General features: G+C 40.4%; 1 protein-coding gene across 1 annotated transcript in view; it reads left to right on the forward strand.

Moving 5' to 3' along the window:
• Nucleotides 1-3,899: 3,899 nt before the first annotated feature.
• Nucleotides 3,900-10,070, forward strand: part of LOC116073041 (zinc finger protein 431-like) — a 16,749-nt gene continuing 10,578 nt past the window's right edge. The window contains exon 1 of the mRNA XM_031344706.1: nucleotides 3,900-4,042. Coding sequence (XP_031200566.1) covers nucleotides 4,040-4,042 — 3 coding nt within the window. The 5' untranslated portion in view covers nucleotides 3,900-4,039. The remainder of the gene's footprint in view (nucleotides 4,043-10,070) is intronic.

A 10,070-nucleotide genomic window follows, 5' to 3' on the forward strand; every position in this document is an offset into this window, starting at 1 on the left:
GTTGTAAGTTTCTATTTGATCTCTGATTCCTGATCTCAGACCAATTATCACGCTGTATTCCCAACACTGTCCTCATTATCGTCCCTACCATAATGAAGTATTTCCTTGGTACTATAAGCTAGAATATTCCTTTCATTTCTCAATCACATGTTATCAGTTACTGTCAACTCTAGTACACCTCTTTGATCCAAGAGTTTTCTGTTTATTGTAAACAAGAATAAATAAAGTAGGGGTGGTTTAGGGGTAAAAAAAAAATAAAAATAAAAAAAAAATAAAAAAAAAAAGAATAAATAAAGTAAACTATAGGTCAAGAGACAGAGAAAGCAACCAGTTGACAGAGTGAACAAAGAAAAAACACAGAGAGTAAGAGGAAGTTAGGAAGACAGAGAGATGCACAGAAAGTAAAAAGGAGAACCATTCAGTTTGAAGGTTTGTTAGAGACAGAGTGGAGAAGGAGAACTCTCTTTTCCTTTTCGGACATCTGCTGAGGATGAAAGACAGAGAAATGCTGTGTGCTTTTTCTTCATCTTTGAGCTAGCAGGCTTTCACCCCAGCATATGGCTCCAAGTCTTCATTGGTAAAAATCAAACAATTAAGTCTTTGTTAAAAACAACACTCAGCAAGTTTTATTCGTACATCTGAGCATACTTATTCACACATACTTAACAAGGAAGAAATTGGTTGGGAAGAATTTGGGAAGTGATGGAGAGAGGACAGGAATGGGGAAAGTAATACAATATATTTGAATTAAAATGTATAAAAATAAGGGGTTTTTTGTTTTGTTTTTTTTTAAGATTTATTTATTATTTATTTATTATAAGTACACTGTAGCTGTCTTCAGATGCACCAGAAGAGGGCGTCAGATCTCATTATGGGTGGTTGTGAGCCACCGGGATTTGAACTCATGACCTTTGGAAGAGCAATTAGCGCTCTTACCCGCTGAGCCATCTCACCAGTCCCTAAAAATAAGTTTTAAATTAAAAAAACGACTAGCAGTTAAGATAGCTTAGCAGTTGAAAGCAATGGGTGTTGTTACAGAGAACTCGGGTTCCAACCCCAGAAACGACATAGTAGCTATAGTCCTAAGCATCTCCTGCCTTCTTCTGGCCTCTGTTAGTACTGTACAAAGACACATGCAGAGACACACACATACACACATACACACACACACACACACACACACACACACAAATTAAAATAAAGCTTAAAAATTAAATTTTATACAGTGATGTCAGCTCTGAGACAGAGATCAGTCAAGGCTAATTAAAATGAACTCCTTCTAGTCTTGCATGAAAGTAGTTGTGGCAGGCTGGTGAGATGGCTCAGTGGGTAAGAGCACTGACTGCTCTTCCAAAGGTCCTGAGTTCAGATCCCAGCAACCACATGGTGGCTCACAACCACCTGTAATGAGATCTGACGCCCTCTTCTGGTGTGTCTGAAGACAGCTACAGTGAATTAGGCCAGAGCGAGCAGCGCCGGAGTGAGCAGGGCCAGCAGAGGTCCTGAGTTCAATTCCCAGCAGCTACACGCATGGCCATCTATACAGCTACAGTGTACTCATACACATAAAATAAATAAAATACATCTTTTAAAAAAAAAGAAAGAAAGAAAGTAGTTGTGGCCATTCTCTGAGCCAGCCTGCTTAGAGGCTAAAACAGCCTTATTGTGAGATTTGAGTAGCTCAACAAACTTCCTCTAAAAACAGTGCACAGTGCTGACAGGTGGCTTTTCCTTGATGTTTTCTGAATTTGTGTTCTCTGTCTTTGTATATTTGAGAATTTTAACATTGATACCTCTATCTGTTACATCATGTGTCATGATTAACAGGTAGCACTGGCTCCTGAGACATGTATTTTCACAGTGTTATTTACTTGATTTTCAGCTAAGACCTTGAGGTATATGGTGAGCATTCCAGAGGCATTTCTGTACATCATTTTTATAATTTACATATGTTTTTGCTGACTTTGAGCTAACAATACCTTTATATATCTCTGTATTGATATTGTGACCACATTCAGCAGAGGATTTGACTTGACATTTATAGGACTAGGAAAACCTCTATGTGAATGTATCCAGACTCCCTCAGTAAAATTTCTGTGCTTCCTTTGTTGAAGAAAATTATTGATTTGGAAATGACTCCCATGCTTTCCCTGTCTGCCACAGGAGAGAAATCTTTCTCAGCTCTTCTCTCCTGGCTATTCTGATGGCTATTGTTTGTGGTCAAATGGACTACATCTGGAATTAACTAAAACCAAAAAGTTGGGTACCATGGGAAATTTTCCTTAATTATAGCTTTTGAAGTGGGAATAACCTTCCTTAATCTGGATCTTTTCAGGTGCTAAGATCCAGCTTTAATCTAGGCCTCAGGTTTTGGTGGTAGCCTATATATACAAAGGACATTGAAGATGGTAGCTCTTTCTCTTTGTCTGCTTGCCCTACCTCTGGCTAGCAAGTTCTTTTCCTTTTCCTTTTCCTTTTCCTTTTTCTTTTTCTTTTTCTTTCATTTTTCTTTCCCTCTTTCTTTTTCTACCAAGCCAGCTCAGTCAGCCAACATGTTCTCCAGTACAGGAGCAAGGATTGAAAAGAGACAATTAAACAATACTGCAGTATGACCTCAGTCAATTCTGAGACTGAAGGCAGGTTTATTTTTTCCCAATCTGCTTTTATACCATTTTAATTACATGAAGTGATAAGGGCAAGCTGTATAATAAGCACATTCAAGGAACCAGCAAAGCAATAAACAAAGTCCGGTAATCATTCTTGTTTCTAAGGGCTTATTAAGATGACCAAAATATCTGAGCCTACTTCCTTGTCCAAGCCCCAAATCAGATTTTTGCCTGAAGCCTGAACTTATTTCCCTGTTCTAGCCTAAAATTAGATTCCTGCCTGAGCTTACTTCCTTGTCATGGCCTAATGTCAGACTCCTACCTGAAGCCCATTCCCTTGTTCTTGGCCAATGTCAGATTCCTGCCAAGTGGCCCCAAAAGCTCCCCACACTTTTTCTTTTTCCTTTCCTTTTCTTTCTTTTTTCTTTCTGGCATTACAACCTATGTCTTCAGAATTCTGGTATGTGCTGAGACATCCAGCAACATGGATTGGACCACTACTGGATTCTTTAAGTTACCATTGGCAAACAGCCATTGGTGGACTAGGTGACCCAGAACCTGTGAGACATTCTAATAAATCCATTTTCTACATACATAGAGATTCATTTTATCAGGTCTGTTCTTCTAAAGAACCTTTACTGATACAGCTGCGTTTTGTTTTTATTTGATTTTGATTTTGAACCTCCTTACTCAGGAAGATATGCTGGCTAACAATAGGGCTCAACAATGTCATCTGTTTCCTGCTTTTCTTCCTGCATTATCTCACACCTACCAGATTAGAAGTATCTGCAGTTTATCTAAAGCCACAAAACAAAACTCTTGTTTCCTAAAACGTCTTTTTAATTGTTAATATTCTGGACACCCTTTTACTTGTGGGACAGATTGTAACTCCACTGCAAATTCAGTATGAAGCTATGCAAGCTATCTAACTTGATTCCAGGACGAAGAAGTGCCAGGCGTGTTCCTAACTTGCTATTTAGTGAGCTCAGTTTCACTGACCCTTAGAGGAGGAGGAGGAGGAGGCAGCTGAGCCACGGGTGGGGGACCTAAAGTGGTGGGTCCTCCCCAGGGCTGGGTGGGAAGATAGTTAGGTGGGGTATTGGAAGACAGGCACAAGTGCTATAGAATGCAGCCATTGCAGATCTGGAAAAGTTTTGGCCCTGGACGGGAAACCGGGCCAGAAAACAGTATGCTGTGTTCCTTTAAGACACTCGAACACTAAGGGAGGTGTTCACTTCACTCAAGACTCACTGGCCAATCAGGGCCTCCAGGCAGATGTGCCAGTGAGACGACGACAAGGAGAGTTTTTCCGGGTGCCATGTTGCAGGTTCCCTGTAGCTGGACAGGCTGGAGTGGTTGGTTCGGTGTGATATACTCTGAGCCCTACTGCTGGGTGCTGAGAGGCGCGCTCAGGCGAGCTCCGAAGTTGCGACATGGTGAGCGCAGGACCACTCACTGTCCACAAAGGGGAAAAGCAGGCAGGCAGCTGAGCCTCGGGAACTGAAGTGTTGGACCCTCCCGGAGGCTGGGTCGGAAAACAGCAGGCAGGCTATTGGAGGACTGTCACAAGTGCTACACAGTGAGCTCAGGGTCACTGCAAGCAACCGGGAGGGGCAGGCAGCTGAGCCGCAGGAGCTGAAGTGGGTGGTAAGCAGCCTCTTGATGCAGCAACCTGTGAGATCGTTTGTGGTCCCAGACACTCCCTGGACCGGGTAGAGTCCTCTGAATAACTTCACTGTGGAGGCTGTATCTATGCAAAGCATTTAGAGCAGGAACTTATGTGTAGAAACATCATTGTCAGGATGCTAAACTTGAAAAGCCCTGGTTTCTTTAGTGTCTTCTATAATTTCTACCCTTAGCATTTAGCATTTAGATGTAAGATCCACTTGGAGTTAATTTTGTGAAGGTTGTAAAAGTGTTGAGTAGCACTCCAATATTAAGCTGTGATGTAGAAAACTAGAATTGATGATTAAAGGACCTACCAATCCTTAGGAAATAGTAAATGACACCAATTAGAATTTAACTGAGGGAAGACTGCCTCTAAAACACCCCACAGATAAGTAGTATGCTAACCATACATGGTTTATTCACCAGGATTGTCCAGACATTTGTCTCCAAACCATAACAAATGAAATAACTCTGATTTACAATCAGCCAGTAGGCCCATCCTCATATCAAAGAGCAGGCCTCTAAAAAGCTTTTCAGAGGGGGCATTACAAGTTCACAACCAACATTAATGCCTGGTGTGTCATAAAGGTCCAGTTTGCTTCTTGAGAAAAGCATAGTTTTGCCATATGGGCAAGACTACACCTGGTGACAACCATTTGAAAAGGAAAAGCATTGTCATGTTGAGAACTGGCCTGATTATGCAAGACTTTCCAGGAGGCACCTCATGTATGGAGAAGGAACATATCTCTTTCTCAAACCTAGGAAGGCCTAGGTCTTGGCTCCCATAAGGCCACAATGTATTGAGAATAAACTAGAGCTCCTTCTCTAAGTCCAGGAATATGCTTGGGAGAGCAGGGAATGGTTTAAGGCCAGGGCCTTTGGGGAAGGGTTGCTTCAGAGCCTCAGAGCCCAGCTCTTCTCACACGAACCTGTGGTTATCAGTACTAAGGCAAGTGTAGGTTGGGCTTGTGCCTTCAGACAAAAACAGGAGAAACAGTTTCTAATGTTTTTGAGATACCTTGTGTACTTCTTGGGCAGTACTCTTGTATTACATTCCTCCTGAGTTTGTCCCATTGTATGATAGTTCCTGCTGACTTCATAGAAGCCTCCCATTTCTTTCCATTTTTTTCTTGTAACTAGTATACAAGATGCTATTCTTGACAAGCTTACTTGGCATACTACATTGCTTGTGCAAGACTTCCCCACCCCAGCTTTTATGCTTTCTACTTTTCTATTTTTTCTCTTTTTCATCATCTGGGCCCTTCCAGTTAGGATCCTGAAACTGAAGAGTGACCTACTACTTCAGGGCACTGGTATACTTAAAGAATAATTCTGGGAATAATCTTGCTGTGTAAATCTCCCATCTGTTTAAGTGGCTAGACTTGTAGTCTTCAATCCACATTTAAATTGTTCAAAATATCACCAAGGCTCTGAACCTAAAAGAGACTTAAGGGTGATAGCAAATGTGGAATACACAATCTCTTCTCAGCTGTCTCTTTGAGTATTAGCCAGCTGTGCATGCATGCTGATGTTAAAGAGATTTTCCTTAATCTTTTAGTTGTGTGTGGAACGATTTCTCCTTGGGAAGGCATATTAATTCTAGAACAGCTGAATCTTCAGCATTTTAGAAAAATGTTTCTGAGACAAGCTATGTTGATTCAGGTTGCCTTGATTCCTGTCTGTTGCTCCCCAGGGCAATGACCTTGCTTTCCACTTGATGAAAATTTCTAACTTTTTTAAAGGGCTGTACCACAACAGAGTTTTAAAATTATTCAATTGAGTCATGCAATAAACTGTTCACTTCAGTAACAAGAAAAGGATTTACATGAGGAGTATGGCATCTGCCTTCTGATCAGAACAGATAAAACAGTTTACTGTGTAGAGTGCAGAGTGAAACAAGATAGGCAATAGCTAGATCACAAGCAGTGTTTACCGGAGTCTGCTGCAGGGCTCACCATTATGAAGGATCTATATTTTTTTTTCAGTTATATTTGTCTCTTTTAAAAAGTTAATTGTTGGTATTACCTTTTAAATTTCATTTTCTTTACGTGTTACTGTGCTTATCTCTTGTTTCTATTCTCCAATGCTTCTCAGTCATTAAGAATTTCATTCCTTTTACTGAAGGGCTTTCATGTTTATTTCTGTTCAGAGCAACAACTCCTGTAGCTCACCTTTTTCCCCGTGCTATCTACTTAAGACTTGCTTTGAACACCTAATCCTACCTCTCCTGCCTAGTGCCTGGAAGACAGTCCCGCAACTCCTTTCGGGCTGGGCCCTGACTGGTCAGTGCGAAGGAGAAGACACCAGTGAATGAGTGTCCTCTAACCTCCATGGATTTTTTTTGTTGGGGGGGATTACAAATAAAGAAGGACCTGTGTAAGAACTAAGTTCACTGACCACTTTTGAAACTGGTCACAGCTCAGAAAGGAACAGAGATGAAGGAAGGTGAGAACTTTCCTGCTTTGACAGTAGTTGGCATTAGCAGTGAGTAGTGTAGTAATCAATTTTAGACGATCAGTAAATGTCCAAACTGTTCATTTTGGGGAGTTCACAGGCCAGGGCAATTGAGAATATAGATGAAAAACTGAACTTTTTTCTAGAAACCAAATTTCTATAGTTACGCTAGTCCACCCAACACAGAAGAACTGGACAAACTGGTATGGCTGTGCATAGAAGAAATGTTATTTTTCCTGTCTGAAAATGCACAACCTGAGAGAAAGGTATGAATAATTCTTGCTTTGGTCAAATACTTATGTCTAGCCCCTGAAGAATAGTGGACCATAAAGCCTGTTTCAACTTTTTAAAATAATTTTTGAGATTATAATTAAATCATTTCAACCTTCTCATTTTTTCCTATTGTTAAGTCTCAAACCTTGTGGAAAATAGCTGAGGTGCCTATTTAACAAATCAAAGCAGAGCTGGCTGTCAGGTTCCCCAGCATTCCTCAGTTCCTATCTGTTACAGGGTATGCCTGGCATACCCCACCCTCTAGCCCAGGGGTTGGGCTGTCCTTCTCCCAGCTCCCCTTCCTTATGTAATCTAGCCATTTTAGTCACCTGGTCTTTTTCATCTACCATTTACCCTCCTAGCCTCTTAAGTCTGGCCACCCACTCTGCCTTTCACCCTCTCCTCACATGGCTCAGGGTCATGTCCACTCTGGACTCTCCCAGATGCCCCCTGTCCTGGCTGTGCTCTCCTTTTTATCTATAATAAACTTTCTATTCCACCATACCTAGAAGCACCCATGTCCTTTTTATTTCTTTTTTTTTTTCATTTACCTTCCATTTACTGCTCCTGGCTTTCAAGTTCATGGCCACTCTTTGCTTTAATTGTGATTACTGTTTGATTTGACTGAAGTTTAGCTACAGGACTTCCCAGCTATGAGGTAGAGATGGCTGCACTATACATTCAGTCTGTAATGGTATGTGCACATAATTGACCCAGGCCTTGGAGATGAACAGGAAGTACTCTAGGAGACTGGAAAATTCTGCTAAAATACAAACTTCCCATACTAGGGCTCTGTCTGTCCTTAGGATGGGAGGGTAGAACTGAGAAGGCCTCAGCTATCTGAGTCATTTGATCTCTGATCCCCCAGTAGAGGAGCTGCTACTGTCTTGAGGCCCATCTGGCTGGTACTCTGAGCTAATGAATTCTGGGAGTCCAGAGCACCAGTGTGCAGTAGCTTGCAGGTTCTTTCCAGGATTCTCCTCTGATGCAGCTGTAGGAAGCTGTGAAGAAGACCATAAACCATGCCATGATGAGTATAGGGGCCAATATCTCCAGACCAGGAGGGGCATGCCTGCTGAGCTACCAGTGTCTCATCTGCTTAGACTGAGATGGCCTGTGGGTGAGACTCTGGTTCCATTAGTCCATGTGGTGACATGGGCCTCTTACCCTACCAGAGTGTCAATCCCTCGGGGTGAGGAGTGCGGTAGGGAGATTACAACCCTAGCAGTGGAAAGCTGTGGTGTATATAATAATACAAACCAGAGTACACGCACAGGCATTGCTTTTGCTGTACAGTAGGAAGACAGATTGGAAAACTAAAGGTCTGGTTTCTAGAAATTTTGAAATTTGCATTCCACATTCAGCTTTGTGTGATAAATTTTATAAATAGTTTTGAAAGTAGTCAAAAGGAGGTGGTGGGGATCATCCTTCAGCTGTGCTTGATCAGATCTTCTGCCACCAGGCATACTGGCATGATTCAAGGAAATTATATTTCAGGGTACAAAAGGAGTTTCTGAGATGCAGAGTTTTTCTAGGTATATATGGTGTTGAGTAGATGGATAGGGCAACTTCTGCATCTTGTGCCATAGTTCATGTGGCAGGAAGTAGACATTAAATTATTCTTTAATGTGATTTTGTATGTATGCTTCAGTGGGGCTTGGTTTGCCTGAAACCACAAGGGGGTCATAAGAGGCTGCAGAACAGTAGCCCATTTTCCGATCACTTCCATTTCCAAAGAGAGTTCTTGTGCATGGGACCTCTATGTTTGAGAGATCAGTAGTAGCTGGAGGGTCAGAAATACAACAGTTTAGGGGTCAGTTTGAGTTATTTCTGTAGAGTTGTGAAGTCTGTACACATACAATCAAAGGGAACATTGGTCAAGTTCACATTTTTCCTGGCTGAGTTTCCTTAGGTATTTGATGAAAACTTGAATATATTTTTAGTCTTATGTTTTGGGCTTTTTATCCCCATCCCCTCATTCTTTCACAAATATTGTACACATTCTTGATGGTTATAGCTTTTTAGTAAGTACAAAAGCCACATTGTCATAATGTATGTACTATTTCTTCATAATCCTATTGAGAATTCTAAGTTTCTTCATATGAAATATAGCTTTAGAATCAACTTTCATGTTATAAATTGTTAATGATTTCCTTTGGATTGTATTGAATTGATGCTTCAAACTGAACATAGCAAACATTCTTTTTTTCGATTTGGAAGTACATCATTTTAGTGGTGTTTATAGTTTAGTATTTTTAGTATAGTATAAAAGAGTAAAAGATATTCTACTCTACACTATCATTTGTTTAGCATGCTACAGTAATTGTGTGAAACTGAACCTGGTGTGGAATAATGTACAAAACCTAGAAAGAGGGCTTTATGAATACATAGTTTAGTGACACAGAATACATTGTGTCACATAATAGTTGTCCCACCAAGTATGATTTAGTTGAGAAGACAAAAAGTAAAAATAAAACATGGTCTAGAATTGAACAATTAATCTGAATGTAAATTGGAATTGTGTGAATGTGACACAGGATTTTGTATTAGCATACAAAATAAATTGATAGCAGTAGGTTGGGATTTTCCACAGGTATCAACTAAAATGAATTAAAACCATGTTCCCTTGTTATAGTTGATATAAAATTGCACATTTTTAGTGTATATATTCTGATGCATTTGGACATACTACCTATGCCCAAGCAATTTCATTACCACAAGCTACACTGTAAACTGTGTTCTCTACACAGATCCTCATTCTCTCCATGTTTATGTGTGTCTACAGAATACAGAGTTCTCATGTAATGACAGAATTGCTCTGGCTCTCATCAATCTTCTCAGTACATTTTCCATGCACTTGAAATTAGTTTTAAGAAGTATCAAAATTCTCATGCTCATTGCAGTTATATTCATGATGGCCTAAATATGAAAATAATCTAAATGCTCATTTATTGAAGACAAACTGGGTGTCTTAGGAGGACACTGTTCTAAATGAATGACGACAATAGCAATGCTTAAAGGATTATAGAATTTTTCTTTCTTCTTTTTTTCTTCTTTTTTTTTTTTTTT

This window comes from Mastomys coucha, unplaced genomic scaffold (assembly GCF_008632895.1).
Source record: "Mastomys coucha isolate ucsf_1 unplaced genomic scaffold, UCSF_Mcou_1 pScaffold23, whole genome shotgun sequence".
In the NCBI taxonomy this organism is placed as follows: Eukaryota; Metazoa; Chordata; class Mammalia; order Rodentia; family Muridae; genus Mastomys; species Mastomys coucha.